At 40.0% G+C, this 21,354-nt stretch overlaps 1 protein-coding gene across 8 annotated transcripts in view; it reads left to right on the forward strand.

The window, feature by feature from the left end:
• The window catches only part of ANXA5 (annexin A5), a 26,993-nt gene extending 7,364 nt beyond the window's left edge, over nucleotides 1–19,629 (forward strand). For 2 of the 8 annotated variants that reach the window (XR_013949880.1, XR_013949883.1), the window contains 11 exons: nucleotides 3,839–3,923; nucleotides 5,037–5,131; nucleotides 6,730–6,843; nucleotides 9,083–9,173; nucleotides 10,101–10,180; nucleotides 10,622–10,678; nucleotides 13,841–13,934; nucleotides 15,173–15,268; nucleotides 15,798–17,265; nucleotides 17,953–18,075; nucleotides 19,104–19,629. Coding sequence is in view for 4 of the 8 variants with exons in the window: in XM_080588721.1 (XP_080444847.1) it covers nucleotides 3,839–3,923; nucleotides 5,037–5,131; nucleotides 6,730–6,843; nucleotides 9,083–9,173; nucleotides 10,101–10,180; nucleotides 10,622–10,678; nucleotides 13,841–13,934; nucleotides 15,173–15,268; nucleotides 15,798–15,856; nucleotides 17,953–18,075; nucleotides 19,104–19,166 (957 nt within the window). In the remaining 4 variants the exon portion in view is untranslated. The remainder of the gene's footprint in view (nucleotides 1–3,838; nucleotides 3,924–5,036; nucleotides 5,132–6,729; nucleotides 6,844–9,082; nucleotides 9,174–10,100; nucleotides 10,181–10,621; nucleotides 10,679–13,840; nucleotides 13,935–15,172; nucleotides 15,269–15,797; nucleotides 17,266–17,952; nucleotides 18,076–19,103) is intronic. The other 6 variants (XM_080588721.1, XM_080588723.1, XR_013949881.1 and 3 more) reach the window with 3 other exon arrangements.
• The last annotated feature ends 1,725 nt before the right edge of the window (nucleotides 19,630–21,354 follow it).

Genomic DNA, 21,354 nt, shown 5'->3' on the forward strand with positions numbered 1-21,354 from the left:
TCTGTCCTCGTTATCTTTGGTATCTCTATGGTGTATTGACTCATAGTTCAGCACAGCTGTTGTGCAATTCCGTCTTTTTGTCAGAAGTGCAAATATAGTAGGGCAGATGTGAATATGGTCTGCTGACCAGAGCTTACTCCTTCCCTTTAAGTGGGCAATCTGGAGCATTGCTAAACTTATGGAGGGTTTTTATAGAAGTCTCTTTAAAGTAGTTAGATATTCATACTAGCTCCATGGCTCTATGCATCCACTCACAACATCACTTATGTCCTACTGCTGTTGAAATTTTGGTAGGGATGTATAATCTAATTCTTATATGGCATTGGCTTTAATACATAGTTTTGAACAGGGCTCTGTGTGGTCTTCAATGACCACAAAGGCTTTCGCTTTGCCGGTGGACACTGTGTTGTGTTTTATCTGTGAGATGGGAATGCTCATTTAAAAAAAAAAAATAAAAATCTCAAGTTAGTCTTTAATTTACTCTTAACTCGTGACCTTCTGGGTTCTTTCAGTGTTCTGGAAATAGCGTGCCTATTCTGTTTGCCAACCTGTGTGCTGGAAAACATTCTCCATTTCCATTCTCAGCACTCCACAGTTTTCCTGTGCCATCTTGTAAACAGGTGGCTGATTTAGGTAAAAATCATGTCACATATCACCTGCTCTGCACTAGACACTGGCCTTTCCAGTGGTAAATTGATGAGACCCTACTTCTGTTGCTGCTGTGCAGCATCATGAAAGGGGGTAGCTTGTCACGTATGGGATATCTGGCTGGTATGAACTTGCTGTGAGAGCGTACAGAGCAAGGGCAACTGGAAAATAAGTCTGAATCAGTTCAAGTATGCTCTTTTGTTTGCTGATAATGAATGCTTTGTATTGAACAGTGGCTAAACGTCTTGTGGCTAGGAAATCTTGTGTGTGCTTGGTGGGGAGAAATTAAAAGGAACCTTGTTAAGTGGCTGTTGTTGATTTTGCACGTTTCCTTGGCTGTTGCCAGGGTATGTGGCCATATGACATCAAATTGTGAAGCAAAGTTGTCTGTTGGGAGAAATTAAAATAGCTGAGATGCTGGTTAGAAACTATTTGCCTGGTGAGATTGCATCTTCCTGTTCTTCTGCAAGCTGTTGTTAGAGCAGAATAAATATAAAAAAATCAACAGCATGAATTTCTTGTTGGAGGGGCATGAGCTCTAAAGCTAGATCTTCTCTTGCATTGAGAGTTATATGTTTATATATATGTTATATGAATATATATATATATATGTATTTTACTTTTCTTTTCATGCTAACTAGTGTCTTCATTGGTCCTGTTGGTAGCTGCCTGTTTATTTCTAGTCTATCATCTCAAATTGTCCTTGTGCTACCAGTGACTGCTTAACAGCAGGCAGTATATTGGAGTATGTAGAAAGTGAAAAGTGTGGGTAGGTTTGGGGTGTTACAGTCCTGCAATATTCTTTCTGTTGAGGCCTGTTGTCCTTCTCTTTGTTTTACTATCCCCAATGTGGAGTGTTGATATTTACTAAGTTAATATTTACTAGTGTCAGTTTCACGTCTGTCCATAGGTGGCTTCTGAAGGTGCTTTTGGACTGCAGGTTGGACTCTTTTTTTGCGCCTGCAAAACTGTATCCAACATAGTCTTGTACGAGCAGTCCCTGCCGATGGCAGAGTTGCAGCACTATTTCTGATTCGCAAGTTGCAGCACTATTTCTGATTTGCAAGCTAAGTGCCTCTCAAGTACTGCCTGAGGGGGATGGTGTAGCCAACCTCCAGTAAATGTGTGTTGGAAGGGAATGCCTGGAATGTAAAAGGTACATCAAGAAAACTGTTTTTAGGTTACAGCTGCACCAGAAGTATTTCAGGAACTGTTCATCAAACTTAGTATATGGTAAGGATTTCCACTATGTGCTTCGAAAGAGAGCAGAAAGTTTCTTAATAAAAATAAGAAGGATGATTCAGAGTGACTTTTAATCTGTTTATGCACAATGTTTGTGCATACTTGCTCTAAAACAGCCACACAGCGATGTTGGGCTGTTGTCACGCGACTTAGGAATCACTTCAGGAAATGCCCCTTGCTTATAACAAAATAAGCAAAAGAAAACTTTAAGTGATTGTTTTATCCAAGACCTATTGACCAGAGGGTGATTTTCAAAGGAGGATTGCGGTAGTTGTATAATACTCAATGATATGAAAGCAGTAGGAAATACCCTTCTAAATAACCCCGTTCTGGCTGGTACAGTAATAACGGAGAGGAGGAAAATAGAGGCTTTTCAGACTTTATCTGTTCTACCAGATTAAATTCCGTTTTATAAATTTGATACCCAGATCCTTGAGGTTTCTTCATTATAGCTTTTGGAATAAGCTAGGAAAAAGACTCTAAGTACATATTACTGTAGCTAAATTTGAAGTGCAGCCTAAAAGATTACTTGTAATGGGAAGAACAGACTGCTCCAGGGGAATTGACATGTTTTTAAAATAGGCTGGCTATCGGAAAACATCTACCAGAAGGAAGTTTGTTGTTGCTCTTAAAACCGTGGTACTTTGTGTTCTGGATTTCTGATGTACAGTGGGGGTAAGCCTAACCCATCGCTACTGCAGCAGCGGGAGGGATAGGGATTCCCGGTTGGCAATAACACACCCGTGGCCTGAGAGGCAGCAGTGCTTCAGGGCAGTTTCTGGTACGCGCTCACCAGTTCTTTTCTCTCCGTGCTTTTCTGGCTGACCCTACCCTAGATGAGTAAATTGGCTTGAAACCACAGCACTGTGAGGCTGAAATTGTTAACTCGAGGGAAAGGCTGTGTCACAGAGGCCAGATGGCTGTGCTGCCTGTGAAATAATCTGGTGTCAGTCTCAGTGGAAGTCTTGGCATTTCCTTTTGTGTTCTTCCTTGAGAGTGGAAAAATGCCCTGCCTGCACTGATTGTTACTTTAGTATGCCAATACCTACATTAAATTTTCCTTCTTCAGCTGTTGGAAAGCCTCCCTATTCCCAAAACCCAGCTGTTTCCCCTTTTGGCTGTTTCTTGGCCTTTGTAGTTTATAAATTACCTATATGTGTATAGCACAGTAGGTTCTTGAACTGTCATGTTTAAATAAAGGCAAGACTGTTCTGTGAGGGTGATGAATATCTTTTTGTGTTTGACTCAAGCAGAAAGTCCCTGAGGAATCATTTTCCATGGAAACCTAGTGGAATTCTGTTTGTGTTTGGATGGGCTCATCTTTTATCTTTCGTTTGAACTGTTATTTCTTTTTGGCTGTGAACTACTATGAGCAGTGTAGCTGAATCACATGAGTAAAAAGGTGCTTATGCCGAAAGAAACATGATGGAAAAATTGAAGGTCATTGAGGAGTTCAGTAGGTCTCGTTTGCAGGGTGATGGAAAAAATCAGTGTGATACTGGCTGAAACCTCCATCAGGCTTTCCTTGAGGGAAGGAAGTTCTTATTTCCGAATGTGTCTTGGGTCCTTGTATGGCTTATCTGGCCTACGTGATTTGTGCAATTAATTTCCCAAATGATTCCAGGAAATGATAATTTCTTAGTCATTTTCCTGCATTCATGCTCCAGTGTTGTGAGAACCAATCCTGCAAACTACCTTTATGTAAATAAACCTGAACTTAGCTGGTCTACTGCCGAACCTTTCTAGTAGAGCTGTGTTTAAATACCCACAAACTGCTATTTAGACAGACAATTACATAAAAAATGCTATTGGTTTTTGGATCTTGGATTCAAATCTAGCCTGAGCTCATGTACGGAGAACTGAAAGATGCTGTTATCTTCTATTTCATGTTCTATTTCATGTTTTTTTTTTTTCCCCTTTTCCCACCATTTTTTTTTCTTCCCTCTAGTCCACAAGAGGCACCGTGACAGCATTCTCTCCTTTTGATGCCAGAGCTGATGCAGAAGCCCTTCGTAAGGCCATGAAGGGAATGGGTAAGAACAATATATTTTATGAAGAAGAAAGAGCTCTCACTCCTGCTTTGAAAACATCCTTTCTGAACTCATTTTTTATGTTAGCAGATGAGGATAGGGCATGTGTCCACATGCTATGGAATGACAGCCCCGGGACTACAGGAGTCTGGGCATGTCCTAGTTCTGACTGTGTGTCTATCAAGGGTGTTGATTTTTAGATTAGCACAAGTTAAAAATGATGATTTGGACATCGCGCATTTAAAATTTGATGCTCCACAGGCTTCTCCGCACATGCGGTTTTATTGTGCAGTAAGATAGACTATGAATTTTAAGGGAACAACTGTGGGGAATTATCACAGAATAGCAGAAGCTCTGTGCTTGGGAAAGGGGTGACAGCTCTCTCTGTCTGGAAGTGGCTAAACGCGGGGCAGTTATTGTGACCAAAGAATACGAGCACACAGAAGGAATGTAGCCTAACAAGTGACCTGTAAGCTCATGCTGTAGCTTTCTACCCCAAAATTTTTCTGCGAGAATAAATTCTAATTTGATACTTTCTTTGAAGCTGCCTGTGGGAAGAAGCAGAGGGGAAGGAAAAACAGAATAGAGTAAACCTCAGGTCTATGGACAAATTCAATAGAGCTAGCAAGGTGCTATGTTGTGAGGATAAATTTGTAAACTACTGCATGTAAAACCAATAATAGCTCCACACTTCCCTACTCTGGGGTGTTTTTTTTGTGGGTTACTGGACTGTGGTTTTCTGGGAGTTGACAGAGCATTTATTCTGAAGTATATCTCTTGGGGAGCCTGAAAGCAGGCCTGTTTATAGAATAAAGATTGTGACTAACTGTTTTATACCTGATGGCTAGGGTGCTGGGGGCAGTGTCCTGGAACAGGGCACTGATGGAGAACAATGCGTATTCTCCTGTCATGTTCTTGCTACAGCAGAACACCAGACCTGGTGGCTCAGCTTGATGTGTGGACATTTGTTATTTAAAGGATTTTGCTGTTTATCAGTAGATTTTTATTTTCAAAGTGTCTTTCTTTGTCTTTTTAGTTTGTGTTACTGCTGGTTTTTGTTATTGTTGTTTTTAGAATGTGCTTGTAACTGTTGTTGTTCTTTCTTTCTAACCTCAGGGACTGATGAGGACACTATTCTGAAGATCCTTACCAGCAGAAATAATGCTCAGCGTCAAGAAATTGCATCTGCCTTTAAAACACTATTTGGCAGGGTGAGAAAAAACAAACGAACAAAAAACTCTAGAAGTGAGCTGAATTTGGCCTATGATGATTAGTTAAAACCATGAGGTGGATTCATCGTGCTCTCTGTAAAAGATTCCTTGGAAGAAAATATAGTTCAGTTACTGTCTCCCCCATCTCCCTATAGAATGATAGAACGGTTTGGGTTGGAAGGGACCTTAAAGGTCATCTAATTCCAACCCCCCTGCCATGGGCAGGGACACCTTCCACTAGACCAGGCTGCTCAAAGCCCCATCCAGGCTGGCCTTAAATACCTCCAGGGGTGGGGCATCCACAGCTGATCATCCAAGCTGAACAATGCCAACTCCCACAGCCCGTTTTCAGAGGAGAAGTGCTCCAGCCCTCTGATCATCCTTGTGGCCCTCCTCTGGACTCTCTCCCACAATCAACATCCTTCTTGTGCTGGGGGCCCCAGAACTGGGTGCAGGATTCTGGGTCCAGGTCTCACGAGAGCAGAGCAGAGGGGGAGAATCACCTCCCTTTTCCTGCTGCTTTTGATGCAGCCCAGGACGTGGTTGGCTTTCAGGGCTGCAAGTGCACGTTGCTGGCTCGTGTCAAGCTTCTCGTTCAATCAGTGCCCCCATGTCCTTTTCCTCGTGGCTGCTCTCAATCCATTCTCTGCCCAGCCTGTATTTGTGTTTGGAATTGCCCTGGCCCAGGTACAGGACGTTGCCCTTGGTGTTGTTGAACCTCATGAGGTTCACACAGGCGCACCTCTCAGGCCTGCCCAGGTCCCTCTGGATGGCATCCCCGTCCTCGTGTGTGTCAACCACATGACACAGCTTGGTGTCATCGGCAAACTTGCTGAGGGTGCACTCAATCCCACTGTCCATGTCACTGACAAAAGTATTAAACTGCGCCGGTCCCAATACTACCCCCCTGAGGAGCACCACTCATCACTGATCCGCCTGGACACTGAGCCGCTGACCACAACTCCTTGAGTGCAACGATCCAACCCCATTGAGTGGTCCATCTGTCAAATCCACATCTCTCCAATTTGGAGACAAGGGCATCATGGGGGACAGTGTCAAATGCTTTGCACAAGTCCAGGTAGATGATGTCAGTAGCTGTTCCTCTGTCCGCTAGTGCTGTAACCCCATTGTAGAAGGCCACCAGCTTTGTCAGGCACCATCTGCCCTTAGTGAAGCCATGCTGGCTGTCTCCAGTCACCTCCTTATTTTCTATGTGCCATAGCGTAGTTTCCAGGAGGATCTGCTCCGTGATCTCCCCAGGCACAGAGGTGAGATTGACTGGTCTGTAGTTCCCTGGGTTTTCCTTTTTTTCCCTTTTTAAATATGGGAAATCCTTAAGTCAGGCTAGGTTGGAATATTCCATTTAGATTATCATGAAGAAGTGGCTTTTTTTCTGCACATTATTAAAATACACCATAGGTTTTTGTGCAAAAGCTTATATAGCTTCCTATTAGTATGCTTCTAGTACTGATACTGACCTCATCCTCAGTATGGAAGGAGTTATCAAATACTTTGGCTCGAAGTCTGCCACGTAAAGTGATAGCAGGAAGAGAATTTTCTTTACAGAATTCATTACAGTACTGTTTGTTCCGCATTAGGATCTTGTAGATGACCTGAAATCAGAACTCACTGGCAAGTTTGAAACACTGATGGTATCTTTGATGAGACCAACGTATATTTTTGATGCTCATGCACTGAAGCATGCAATCAAGGTAAGGAGAATGAAAGAATAGATTGAGTATATCATATACAGTGTTTGTTGCTCTTCTGTTGTGTATAGGAATGAACATTCAGTTAGTAAGGGAAATGATGATAAAGTTGGCTTTTAATTAGTAATGTTATACTAACACCTGCTAATATCACTAATGCAATTGTTTCAATTAAAATTTGCATAGCATAAGACTTGTTCTGATTTAGGTTTAACAAGCAGATCAGTGGTGTTTTTAAATTATTTTTTGCTGCTGAAGTCCAGTGGACGCTAGTTTTTCTGCTGTGAGCAACCTAGGATTTGTAGCTGTACAGCTGTCTGCATGGTCTGCAAATTAGTTTATAGCATTTCATTAATGTGGTGGTTTTTGGTTGTCTCTTGTTGACTGTTATTTAAGCGTGAGAGCTTTTAGCACCTGATGAAAACAGTCCAACTCCAAAATTGGTGGGCTAGCATGCCTGTGTAAACTCCCATCGAGCACCAAAATTATTAGGGGATGTTATCTGTGTTGAATGTGTTCTAAAAGCTCCCTCCAGTAATACAGAGACAAGAGTTAACAAATCCTGTCAGTGGTACTTTTTTTTTAACATTTCTCTCTTTGGTGAGTGCATTTATTACCTTTCTGGGAAGGCTAGGTAAAAAAAAACAATTTGCAGTCTGTATGTTCAGATATCTTAGTGTGTTTTTTCATGTGTTCCTATTTTGTCCCCCTTGATCGCACCTGTTTGATATCCCCAGGCTGTGGAAATTCAGGAATTGGATGTCCCTGTGTTGTCTGCAGAAACCTGTTGATTAAAGTAGATGACATTGAAGTTGACTGGTGTCAGCTAGTGCTTGGTTGGGTGATGCTAGCACTCCCCAAATCCTTGATGAGCAGCTGGTTAATATGTAGTCAGCTGTGCAAGCTAGTGATTATGAACCCATGACCCAGCAAATAGTGTCTCAGACAACAGAAACTGTAATCCTGGAAATTTTTGTAATGTCTTTATGTGCACTGGGGGAAGGGAACATGGCACCTGACAAATAAACTGATAAAAACCTTGCTGACTGAAAGGAATGAAAGTATTCCCAAGCTTCTTGTGTTGACTTAAGGGTCAAAGACTGACAGGGAAATGACAGAACAGTTGGTACAGGAGGAAAACAGAGATAATGGAACAAGAGCGTTTTTGTTCTTGTTAGTTACAACAAATGGTATTAAACACAGCATCATAGGATCTCAGTGAATGTCTCTGTGCAGGACGAAATGTTGACACTAGCTGCAATTCAGCTAAAGTGGATAAGAGCACTAAAGAAGATGTGGCAGCAGGAACTTCACTGCAGGATGACAACTCAGCTAAGGGCATTGTCTGTGCTGAAGATTGAGTTACCTACTGCTGCTGCTACAAGGCTCCTTAGAGGACTAATGTAATAGTGCTTGCCTTACTTGTTGAGTAGGCATATTCTTAAAACAATCTGTATTTTGAAAATGTTTACATGTATCTTGTTAGATTTATATTTTGAATATCTTTGTACACAGTATATTGATTTTTTTCCCTATAAGAAGTTTTCTCTATAGGAAGAACTGTAAATCACAGAATTGTCTAGGTTGGAAATAACACACCACAGCAAAAAATAATAAAAAATACACAGAGTGAGGGCTCCCTTTGGAGTGTAACCAGCAATGGCTTATTCTTATAGGCAAAGTAGACTCAGATATGTGGCAAGAAGATATTGCCTTGGCTTTTGTAAATTTTATCCTTGTGAAAGCAAAGAGTGCCTGTTTTGGCTACGTATAATTAGAGTGCAGCAACTATTTGGGGGCCTGGGTTAGCAATTCTATTGTAAAATGTGTTTGCTTACAATGGAAGGGATGCTGGGTGACTGTCCATCTGTGTGCTAATCAGTGAAGGGCAGTGTGTGAACTAGAGCCGAGATGGAAACTATTCATTCAGTTACTGTCATGTCATCGACTGTAACAGTGAAGAACAGAGGTATATCTGGGTGTACTTGACTGTGGAGAGGCTCATCTGAGTCCTGCAGCAGTGAGCTTCTTTTAAGTGTTGGGTTGATTTTGAAAACAATCATGCCAGAATGGAAAGAAATTTATCTTTCAAAGCCTCCCAGGATAGACTAGATATTACCAGAAAATATTTTTTCTTTCTTTGATCCAGATGTATGAGGTGATGCTTGCCTTTGGTTGTCAAAGGGAATACTTATTTTCCTTCTGTTACTCAGTCAGCTGATTTCTTCTTGCACCCTTGTAGGGAGCAGGAACCAATGAGAAAGTGTTGACTGAAATTCTTGCCTCCAGAACACCTGCTGAAGTGCGGAATATTAAACAGGTTTATCTGCAAGGTAAAGTTCAGTATAAAATTAAGTTCTGAGTTCTCCTTTCAGTTTTTTCAAGATGATTTTAACACATTTAAAAAAAGACCTATCTGTGAACTGAGGCATGTATCTAACAAGTGAGATTTTGTTCTGCTGAGTTGGAAACTTTGTATTGCAAGAAATTAGGGTATGGATTGCAAGCTAAAATCCTTTTTATTTTGGGGCTATGACTGGGATATGCAGTGTTTGGTCTTTTTGTGCTTCATAGTTAGAATTCATTCAAATGTATTTCTTTATTCCACCCATTTTTTTCTTTCTTTTGAATAAAAGAGGGTTTTTAAAAACTGGCATCCCATAAAGAAACAGGATTTTTTTATTTTATTTTTTTGCTTTTCACTTTGTTCAAATGTGTTGCGTTTTTTTGATTGTCCATAGGAGTACATGCTCTCACCCTGTGAATGCATGGGTTACTTTTTTAAGGCAATATTTAATTCAACACTTTTGTATCTATGCAGATTCCTCCCACACAAGAAATTCTCATATATTAATAAAGTTCAAGACAAAACTTAGAGTTCCCAAGGACAAAATTTTTTGGAGCGAGACTTTTATAAGCTGCTTTCTGTTAGACAGTTGTGAGACTGCCATATTTCTGTATAACTCCAGATCTATATGCTCTTTAGTTCCTTAAAGAGCTGAACCAGTGTATGTCATTCTGTATTTCAAAATATTTTAAGTAATCTGTGCCTGAAACTGGGTGTGAGATGGTACCTTTCCATCTCTTTTAGAATAATATTAGGTTGTAAGGGAAGGCAGAATATGTCCAATTGTTAAAACTGTTTCTGACAAACGATTCCACAAGCTGTGAGTCAAATCCACTTTTCTGCTTTTCCCTGTTTTCTCATCAAAATAGTGAGGAAGTCTGTAAGGTGGTGAATGGGTGTTGTTCTTTTGCAGAATATGAGGCTAACTTGGAGGATAAGATCACAGGAGAAACATCAGGCTATTTTCAGAGAATGCTGGTGGTCCTTCTGCAGGTCAGTATCTCTTTGTATGCCTACGTGTGTGTATGATTTTCTCTTCTTTTTGATGTCTGATGTACTATTGTTACTTTCTGCTTACTGACTAGGGTTTCTAGATAGACTTGGTGATAGGCAAGATTGGTTCAGAAACTGAATAACTCTCCCTGAACTTATGATCTTGAGCTCTGTAATGAGGCATTTCCACAGCTCTGGCTTGAAAAGCTTCTATGATACTTCTGGGTATAGCAGAATGCCTGCTGCATAGGTTTTTGAAGGTAATAAAACAGAATGTTTATTTCATAAAGACACATACAAGCAGAAATGAAAAGTGGGGCTGTTTTTGGATAAGGTGCGTTAGGGAATGACATCTCACAGCAAATATTACAATCTCAATATATTAGGTAGGGTTTATTTTATTCACCTGTCAGCTTAACAATTTTTTATACTTGTTTTTAGGCAAATAGAGATCCTGATGGCAGAGTTGATGAGGGTCTTGTTGAGCAGGATGCTCAGGTGGGTGAATGATATTTTTTTGTGTGTGGGGAGATGGTATTTCTACAAGTTACCTCAAAAAGAACATGCATAAATATAGTTCACATGTGAGAGAGAATTTTTATGATTTTGTGTGCGTTTATTTTTTCTAATACATTTTGCTACACTTTTATATGTTTTGAACAAAAGAAGTGACAAAAGGTGAAATGTTGGGATCAAGACTTCTGGCACTTCTGTGTTTCAGTGTAAACCACGTCTTGTTTTATTTATTACTTGTTGAGGTGCCTGAACAGAACAGTGACTAGGTTATAAGAAGAGAAGGTTGTAATTGTTGAGGCTGTGTGATGCTGAGGCCTTGACTGCTGAAAAACTCAGCAGTGTGTTACTAGTTTATTGTTTAACACCTGATTTGGGCTTCTCTCTAAATTCAATCCTAATGTAAATGTATCTTGTGTCATATACATGTCACAGAGAAATATTAATGCTATTCAGTAAGGGATACATCCAGAGAGGGTGAAATATTAAAAAGAAAATATTCCAAATACTTTGTGCTACTGTAACAAGTTGACAGTCCAAGAATTGTCCTCTGTGGAGTTTCTAGGGACCCACCCATTGCCATTTGTATTTTCCATGACTTTGTCACTGATCACTAAACCTATGTTGTACACAGGAAGAGAAGTACCAGCAATAAACTTGTATCCGTGATGAAGTCTTTTGCAGGATTCTGTAGGCTTTGTTGTTGTAGTTGTGGTCAATATTTCAGAGATTCAATTACAGAACTAATGGATGTTTCTTCTCAGTTGTTTCAGATAGCTCTGGGTTAGAGATTTTCTCTCGTAAATTGTCAGTCAAGATGAAAGAAAATGTATGAATTGTTCAAGGTGACAAGGAGGAAAAACAGGATACCAGATCAATAAAACATTCTCGTGATAGCAGGGCAAGACGGAGAAAGAGAGAGACTTGTGCCAATAAGATATATTTTGCCAATCCTTTGTTATGTAAATTCAGAAAGCATCATTCTCCTTCTATTAAAACTCATACTGTGAAAACTGGAGCCTGGAGATTAAGGAGACACCATACCTAGATGTAGAAAAGTAGTTTTCTAAATGGTCTCTCTGGTTTGTTACGTACGTTTGGCTTGAGCTGGGACCCATACAGAGAAGTGTTTTGTCACATTTCTCGTAGCTGTTTTATGCAAAGATACTGTTAACATAGCTGGAATAGATTCAGAGCATTTTCTAATGATTATTGCCAGGTGCAGGTGATCTGAATTGAGGCAGCTGACTGTAAAAATGCAAGACTTTTTCGCTTCCAGATGTTTGCCTTGATTACTGCGATGTTTTGGGAAGGGTATGGTGGCAACCTTTTTACTCAGTAGTGATTATTTATTTATTTATTTATTGTCTTTGATCACTAAACATACAAGTTAATTCAAAGTGGTTGGGGAAAAGGCATTTGAGGTGGTATGGATGTGTAGGGAACTTGTAAGATTTTTCTGAGAATACTTAAAGGGGGAAGTGTAACTTCTTGCAAGACGTTTTGCGAATATCACTTTTTTAAGTTACACAGTTGAAATACATTTTAGGTATTACGTAGTAGTAAGGCCAGTGAAAGTTTAATGCAGTTTAGCTATTTTTATAATTATCAACTTTGTTCCTGACAATAAGATCAGTATGAATAGCACCTGGCTTAACGCTTGTTTCCAGTTTCTTCGTAAGTGAATGGACATGTCCCTGCTTGTAAGACACTGCCCTATTTTTAACACTTGCTTGAACTGTTATTCAGAACACTGCTTAAGACAGCTACTACACCACATTGGTGATTCAGTTTAGGGGAAGAACTTCTTTTATTTATACATGATGGTGGGAGAATGTATGGAGATCTGTTACTTGCCATTAAGAAACTCTAAGATCAGGCTAGATGATCATGCTTTATTTCAGACGTTATTTCAGACGTTATTTCTAAAACTGAACGTTTGTAACAGTGCCTTTAGTCCATGGGAATATAAGGTGGGAAAATGCAGCCTAGTTGTTAGTAATTGTTAGAGCTTACATAAAATGCCATTCACAGCTTCAGGTATCTCCAAAGAAGTGCATTCCTGGAGTCTCTAAATGCTGTGGTGGGACATGGATGGAGAGTGCTGGTATTCATTTGAAGAGCTTAGCATATATTTTAAACTAAATATCCTTGCAATGCTTTAATGGCCTTTTTTCCCCCCTTTTGTGCTCTGTGTCATTAATATATCAGCAGTCACAAATGCACTTTATATAGGATTGTGGGACAAACATAAATAGAAAATTGGTAGCTTTGCAATCAAGTTTTACAGTACAGACAGACAGCTGGCCAACAGCATTGCTATGCAGGAGATTTGGTTGAATGGGTTTTTCTAGGAAATATTTGATTGTCTTAGTACAGGTGGTAACTTGTTTGCCTGCCTTCTATTCACTGAGGAGGGAGAAAAGAAGCTGTATGCTCTAATATCTAAAACCTTTCTCCTTACATTGTGTGATGTTTAGCACGCAATTTGGAGAAAGGATTCTGAGTTTCATCATTTTTTTTCCTCTGTTGTTTACGCGAGTTTTTGGAAGCATTTCACTTTCCTGAAGTTTGCTAGTAGCCTTCAGGCTAACCTGAGGAGCAATCACTGTACTCTAAAATGATTAAAATCTGTTAATGGTCTAGTTTTACATTGGTTAAGAATTTAGCATCTGACAAATCATGTTTCTGAGGGCTTTAAAATCCTTTTGCCCCTCTTTTTTGGAAAACTTCCTCCTGGGCCGAGTTAGCAGGGTTCTTCCATTGAGATGAGTCATAATGTAATAAAGTTTTGCCAGTTTGATTTAAAATAGGGGAAGGGAAAAAAAAAAGCAGTATTAGGAATGGATTTTATTTCTTGGATTATGAGTTTCAGAAAACTTGAGGCTTATGAAAGGGACTACGTACCCAGTCAGTTAGTGCCTTAAGCAGTATTATTTATGTAAATGCTTTTGCAGTCAATTTCAGGCTTTATCATTTATTCCTTTCTAAAGTCAGTTTAGTATTTGGCAATTTTACATCTTTTTTTTTTTCCTCCAGCTATAGCTTGTTAATAATTTTCCTTAGAGTAAGATGAATGGAACTTTTTAACAGGATGTGCAACCATATCACAAATGCTGTTGTTTTAATCTCTTCAATTTACAACAGGTCTTGTTTAGAGCTGGGGAGCTGAAATGGGGAACAGATGAAGAGAAGTTCATTACCATCTTGGGAACCCGAAGCGTTTCCCACCTAAGGAGGGGTAGGTAATATGGTCCGTGTATGACTGAAAACTTCTGCCTGAAGTCCTGGTGTTACCCAGGTGGTGGTAGAAATGGTAGAAGAACCATTTCTGGTACTGCATTTGTCAAGTCCGGTAACCTTTATTCACTTCTTCCCTCTACTTTATTTTTGTTTCCTATAATTCACTTCTTCCACAGCAAGAAGTGATCTGCTGCTTGGAGTGGTGCAGTAGATCTGAGGAACAGCTGGAGTACTTCTTTCTGGATGCGTATTTATTTTTTTTTCCTTTTGGAAGAGGTCATGGCAATAAAGTGATTCTGAGAGCCTGTTATGAGTCACCACAATCTGATGGAGATCAGCCCTGAAAAGATCAACCCCTTTATAGGTGCATATTCTATTAGCTGTTAATAAAGAGACAATAATATTTTTCCTGTTCCTCATCAATTCAAAAGTCTGTTTTATTAAGCTGCTTAGGGCATTGGGATTAAGGACCACTAAATTTTGCTTTGGTTCTCTAGTCTCTTTGTTTTTCCTTTACCTTTTGGATTAGTTGGATTTTCAAAGCTAATTTGGTTTGTGATTTTAAATATTTGTTTATTTTTAGTGTTACTGGCATTAAAGCAATCCTAAAGTTTGTTTACATTCATCCAACATGTACTTAGCATGATAGAAATGTAATGTTTCAAAGAAAAGTTGTCTTACCGATACTTATGAACACAGACTGCCAGTAGGACAGCTTGCATGAAGTTAAGTGAGTGGGGTAGCTCAGCACAGACAAGATCTTAGCTTAATGATAGCTATGCTCTGCGACAAAATGCTTATCACTTCGTACAGCTTCCTATCTTCCCTCAGAGGGGAAGGATTACCTGCTGGCAACTTTCTGGCAATATTCTTCCCAATGCACTCCAGGATACCATTAGCCGCCTTTGCAGCAAGGGCCCATTGCTGGCTCATGCTCAGCTTGGTCCTTGGTCCCTCAGGACCTCCAGGTCCTTTTCTGCAAAGCTGCTTTCCAGCTGCGTGGCCCCAGCATGTTCTGGTGTGTGGGGTTACTCCTCCCCAGGTGTAGGAACGTGTTGTATAATAACAATCCAGTAGGAAATAGACATTTAAAATAGGTCAGAGGGAAGAATGAGTGGACAACAGCATTTGAACAGTGGATGATCAGATACAGATGTCATTAACCTGTACTGAGAAAGATACTGGGGAAAAAATCTGACTATACATGTGACAGTAAGCACACTTTCTGTTTTCCAGTATTTGACAAATATATGACTATTTCCGGCTTTCAAATTGAAGAGACCATTGACCGTGAAACCTCTGGTGATTTGGAGAAGCTGCTTCTGGCAGTTGGTAATTACAGAATTAATAAATCTCAAACTGGCCTTCTCTCTTTTAATCCCTCGAATTCTACCCGTTACAGAAGTGGCATGAAAACATGGTTCCTTCTTAGCAGGATCTTAATAGACCCAATTTTTGTGTTTAGAGAATAAGCCTCTACTCTTTTTTAACAGATGGGGGAAAGGGTGGGATGGTGGGAAGGAGTGGGGCGGGGAGTGGTGGTGGGGACTGCATTCTGTTCATGATGTGCACCGCCACCAGAAAGTGAGACAAAGCTCTGCCTTTGTATTCCTGGCATCTCATTTTTGGACAATGCTACAGTAGACTTGTGACTGGGAGTAGAACTTGGCTAGTCAGGTCTCTTCTGTTACAGCATTTTAACTCCTAGAACCCAGAGAGTTGTAGCAGAGGAACAGTCTAGCTGGCTGTGTGCTCAGTTGTCAGCATTGGAGAGAATGATGCAGAAGCACGCACCTTGTCTTGCCAGTGAAAGATTATCTCATGTTGAATAGCAATCAGTAATTCTTTGCCTTTTTTTCAGTGAAATGCATCCGAAGTGTGCCTGCCTATTTTGCTGAGACTCTATATTATTCCATGAAAGTATGTATATGTTTTCCACATGTCACTTTCCTTCTCCCCTGGCTACTGTTCCTCACCCTTTCACTTGTTTTTCATTTATTCTTTCACTGCAAATGCCAACAGGATACTGTATCACTAAGCATCTGCAAAAGGTTTGGGGTATGCAGATCTGGAACAGGCTGCAAACAATTCATGTGCCTTTCTTTGGGCTGATCGGAAGTTTATCAGACCATAAGTATTTGACTGGAAACATAAGTCTCATCAGCTGTTTTTGGACTTGATCTTCTTACAACGGAAAACGTCTGGCTAGATCCATTGCATGCCTTCAGCTAGATAAGGACTACAGTGCCTTAAGGTGATGGATATGTTTAGGGAGTAAAGATGACCAAAATCTGAACTGCAGATTGTGTAGATTTAGTGCTTTTTGTTTTAGAAAAGAGTATTTACAGGCTGAAGGTGCAGTTAGCTTTGAAACACAAATTTAATGGCTGATTCATCCCATTTTGAGAAGGAAAAGTAACTTTTAAGAGAAAAAAGGAAAGAGATCTAAACAGCTATGAAAGACTCTGGAGGGGAACCCCATCAGCAGAACAGCTGTGTTTCTGTTGTCCTTTCCTTCCCTTGAATAGGAAGAGATAAGCAGGAAATCCGTATTTTTAAATCACAGTGACTAATAGTAATTAAAACCCTAGGAAAGATGAGGTAGGTAGTCTTTTGTTTTCAAGCAAATTATCACCTTCCCTGAATATATTCCTCCCTTCCCCTGAAAAAGCACTGAAGTGTATTTGTCACCAGGTGGTTGTGCTGATGAGGTGTCAGCATGAGAATTGATGAAAAGAGATGAAACGGTAGCTTAATTTTTAAAAGCTGCTTTACTGCTTTAATAAGCATCTGTTTAAAAAACGGTTCAGATGGAAAATCCAAAACATGCTACCAGCATGCTGAACTATGTGAGGAGGACCACTTTTTTCTTATTTATTTTTATTTTTTAAAGCATGCTGTAGAAAACTTTTTTTCTGTGGATTTAAGAAACTTTCTGATTTCTGTTGTGAAGAGCGTGACTCAAGTCTGTTGGTGAGATCCAATTTTTTTAAATAAAATCATTAACCTCTCTTTGTAAGAAAAAAACCATTATTTATAACTTTGGCAGAAGAGTTTTTTCTTGTTGTTTAGCAGTTTGACATGATAAAGTTCTACAATGTGTCTGCTTTCATGATAGGGTGGGGCAGAGCCTGGCTTTTAGCAGATTTTAATGTCAAATCCTACTCAGAAACAACTGGACTCACGGCATAACTTTTGAGCAGCTTTAGGGCATTTTTAGATGTAACCCAAGAATATTACAGCCAGTCGAAGGATTGAGTGAGCCTGGACATTAGGCTGAAGATGATCGTGGGGGCTCTGCCAAGTCCTTCCTTGAGGTGCATTAGCAGGTCAGCATGTGAAAATGTGTATTGCTTCGGCTTGTGTGGAGTCTGACTTGTCTGAGCAGGAGGGGTCGGTGTGTCAGTCTGACACCGCTTGCTAGTGCAAAAACTTAAAATATTTAAAGCAGTGAAGATGAATAAAAGAGTTCTGTGGTTGGAAAGGGGATATGAAGTTTGTCTTCATAATAAACACACAGCTAACTTGTGGAATGGGTTGCTCTGCCTGTGTCTTGCTCTACAATGTTACATGCTTGGTTTTAGTCATTAGTTAGGATTTATGTGCCCCCTTCCAGAACTGACTGCACTTCTGCAGTCTGAGGCTTCACTGAGATGGTGATATGCATGTGATTCTGATTGTAGCAATCAGATATACTACTGTGTAATCTTGGGACTGGATTATTTTAAATTTATCTGGGCATTGGCAGTTGGGGTCTGTGAAGATGAAACACAAAATTAGAGGGCTGTGTGGCACTTTGCCAAACTCCTGGGGCTTAGAGCACCTCACACGGTTGGTCCTCTGTTCTTCGCATTGCAGCGTGAATGCCTTGTGATACTGTCCCAAATACTCTGTTGCAGAGTAGAAATGTAAAGCACAAGTGTTTTGAGACACCACTTGCTTGTTTTTTTTGTTGTTCTATGACAGTAACCGTCCATGACAAACTCATAGTGTAATATTTAAACTTCTCTTTGTAGGGGGCTGGCACTGATGATGACACCCTGATCAGAGTCATGGTTTCGAGAAGTGAAATCGATCTGTTGGATATTAGACAAGAGTTCAGAAAGAATTTTGCTAAATCGTTGCATCAAATGATTCAGGTAAAATTTCTATTTTGTTGTCAGGGAAATTAGGGGTATTTAAGACCCAATTGTTTCCATCGTTTGTTTTTGTGGAAGGGAGGGAGGTGGGTGTGTGTAGGGCTGGACATCACAGTGTTCTCTGAGAGCAGCAGTGGCTGATCTGCAGTTTTATGAAGTACCAAGTAGTGTCATTTAAGTGGGAGACGTTTCCTAAGAAAAGCTGAAGGTTTCTTTCCAGTGTTTGCTAGGAGAGCAGATGTGGTTTTCTGAAATTACACTTACTCATTTTTTTCCATTTTTAGTTGCTGCTTCATTTCCTTTTTCTTGTCTGGGTTCCTTCTGATTTTCAATGCTTTAGAGAGGGTGCTGGCTCCAGAGAAATAGCAGTGGGGTTGGGAGTCTGTATTACCATGGAGTCAGAGCTGAAATCTCTGATTGTGGTGTGTGGAACCTCTAGCACTGTTTAAGGTGGAAGAAATTTCACTGGAATCATTATCTGAATCATAATCTCCTTTGAGTGGGTGGGAAGGAACAGGAAGGGAAAGAGCTAGCAGGAAATCCAGAGCCAGCGGTTGCAGGATTGTCGTGTACTTGCTGCAAAGTTAGACCAAAATGCCTTTTTTCCTTGTAATTTTTTTGGGGTATATTTTATTTTAAATGCTGCTTTCTTACCTTTTTTTTGTTATTACTCCTTACTTGATGATCTGTCTGTTACAACATAAAGTTCTCTGCTTTTGGTGCTGCTTCTGGCTTCTCCTTTTCTTGGACTTTCTCGTTTGCAGTTGAATGCTTTTTAATGTGCAATAGGTAGCTCAGTTCTAGTGAAGCTTTCAGGAGCTTTTATTGTCTCTGAAAGTCTGTCTGTGTAAATATAGCTCCAACAGAAGAGGCGGAGAATTTTTTTGCATCATTCCTGAGCCAGGAGTAATCCAAGTGGATTTCCTGTGGGTGGGACAAATGCGTAATCCGTTAGTCTTCATTGGCAGCTGCTTTTCCTTGCATTTCTGTGGTTGTGACTCACGGTGACTGGTTTGTTATATTAACAGAAGGATACGTCTGGGGACTACAGGAAAGCACTCCTGCTCCTCTGTGGTGGAGATGATGAGTAATGGTGGCAGCGACATGAAGGATTTGTTGTACTCCAGCTTTGCAGCCCTTCAGTTAGCATGCCTAGCTAAGTTTTTGCATCTTAATGCTTTCTGGCTGTTTGAATTTATACTAGTATCGCACTTACTAAAAACGAATGTATTATCCAGCTGATAATCAGTCCCTCCTTCAAGTGCCTTCGGAGAGTATGCAGAAGTCCTCATCATGCAAGATGGGTCCTGAACACAGAACCCAGTTATTTGCAAGTGTTTTGCTGAAATAGGGAAAAAAAATCTTGTATTTCCACTAATAATTTAAAGACCTTTTTTTGCTTTTATTCTCTACATTTCCACTGAATGTTAAGCTAGTTTTAACATTGCAAATGAAGAAAAGGTATCCTTTGTATGTAATATTTGAATGAATTTGCTGATCCTAATAAAACCAGTCATTGGAAATCTAAAGAACCAATAAATTTTTTCCCTCTCAGCAAAGTTGTATGTGGTTTTTAATGGGAAAAGATCCATTTTCCTTTTTCCTGATTCTACTACTTTAAACAGTTGTTCCTTTTTTCCCTGCTAGTATGCAGATTTATAAGTATATATGATGTTTTCTGGCTGCATGTCATGATGCCTAGTACTAGACTTCTGTGATAGGGGCAGCTGATGAAGATGGGAAGAAAGTGATCCATACTTTAGGAATCTTGCATGAAAAAGGGAATGTTGCAGCACCACTCTGATTGGGTTAACGGAGCAGAGCACAGCACAAGAGAAACACCAGTCTGCTATATAAGCTGCCTTAAATGTGCTGCTTTAGTTTACCATTTATGAATGGCTTTGAAAATTAAATTGACGTGTGAAGAATAAACAGACTGTTTCATGCATTGTGAAGTCTAAACACCATGATTCTAAACTTAGCTTATCAGTTAGTCACATACAAGAGCTGTAGAAACTGCATGTTTTAAAGTCCTATTGAAATTGATTCTTCACAGATTAAGAGCTTTTAAACTTTCAGATTGAATAAGTATTGAAGTTTTAAGATTTTGACATTATAATTGTGAATTTTTATTGTCAAGTCTCGTTAATAAGTACTTGGTTTCTGATGTAAAATATGACAACTTCTTATAAGTAAATATGTCAACTAAAGCCTGGTCTACTCTAAAACCTTGTTTTCAGTTCTCTTGCACACTTAGACGCTCTTGCATACTCACTTTCCCCCTCACGCTGTCTCCGTCTTCCCCACTTCTTTTTGTCCAAATTGGAGACTTACAAACTTAAAACCAGCACAAGTGATTTTCTTAGAGACAGTTAAGTGCTCCTCTCTGCTCTTCCTGGACAGTTTGCTGAACTTTCCATGTCACTCCCTGTAAGTGAGGACGGAGTGGGTGTGGTTTGTATCTCCACTTGTGTAATTTAAACTAATCTAAACTGGTGCTGCCATAATCCTGCCCTGCCCTGTTTTTCAGGCTGCATGTTCCTGTGACCCTCTGGTGAGCGGATCCAGGGCCCTGGGCTGACAGCATCCAGCCACAGAGGTACAGCACGGTGTCCTCAATAACTCACTGTGGTATATGGTGAGGGCTGCTGCTGCTGGATGGATGGGCTAGGAAAGTGCAGGATGAGGCAAAAAAGTTGTGGGAAGGCAGATGGGACTCAAGCTGGGTCGTCCTGAATTGCTGTCTGCTGTCACAAACTACCCAGGCTTATAAGAGCCTTACCAATGTTCATAAAGGGAGTCTTCAAATTTCTTTCTGCAGGTACAGACCCAAATTACGAAGTTTAGGTTGCATGTGAAGTCAAAGGTGGTGCTTGAAATCAGATTACAAGGATCTCATGACTGTTGCATTAATCAAATCTTTTCCTTTTCCACTTCTATCTTGCTCTGAGGGAGATGGAGGCGAAACATAGATGTAGAGAAACTACTTAAGCATAATGTACACAAATATGCATAAAATATATTTGATGCTCAATACAGGAAGACTTAAATACAGTCAGTCCAGACATATCTAAGCTGTTTGTATGGTTTGCTACTCGACCAGTTAGAGACCTTGTTTATCTGGGTTGTGTTTACCAGGTTGTCACAGCAGAACAGTGTAGTGCTTTGGAATATGATCAACTGTTTTTCAAAAACCAAAATATAATGGTAGTAGTGTTCAAGCAGTAATATTTTTATTTAGGTCTTTAAGTGTTTGGCAGAAGAAAAATCTATAGTATG

This window comes from Anser brachyrhynchus, assembly GCF_964034855.1.
Source record: "Anser brachyrhynchus genome assembly, chromosome: 4".
Classification (NCBI taxonomy): domain Eukaryota; kingdom Metazoa; phylum Chordata; class Aves; order Anseriformes; family Anatidae; genus Anser; species Anser brachyrhynchus.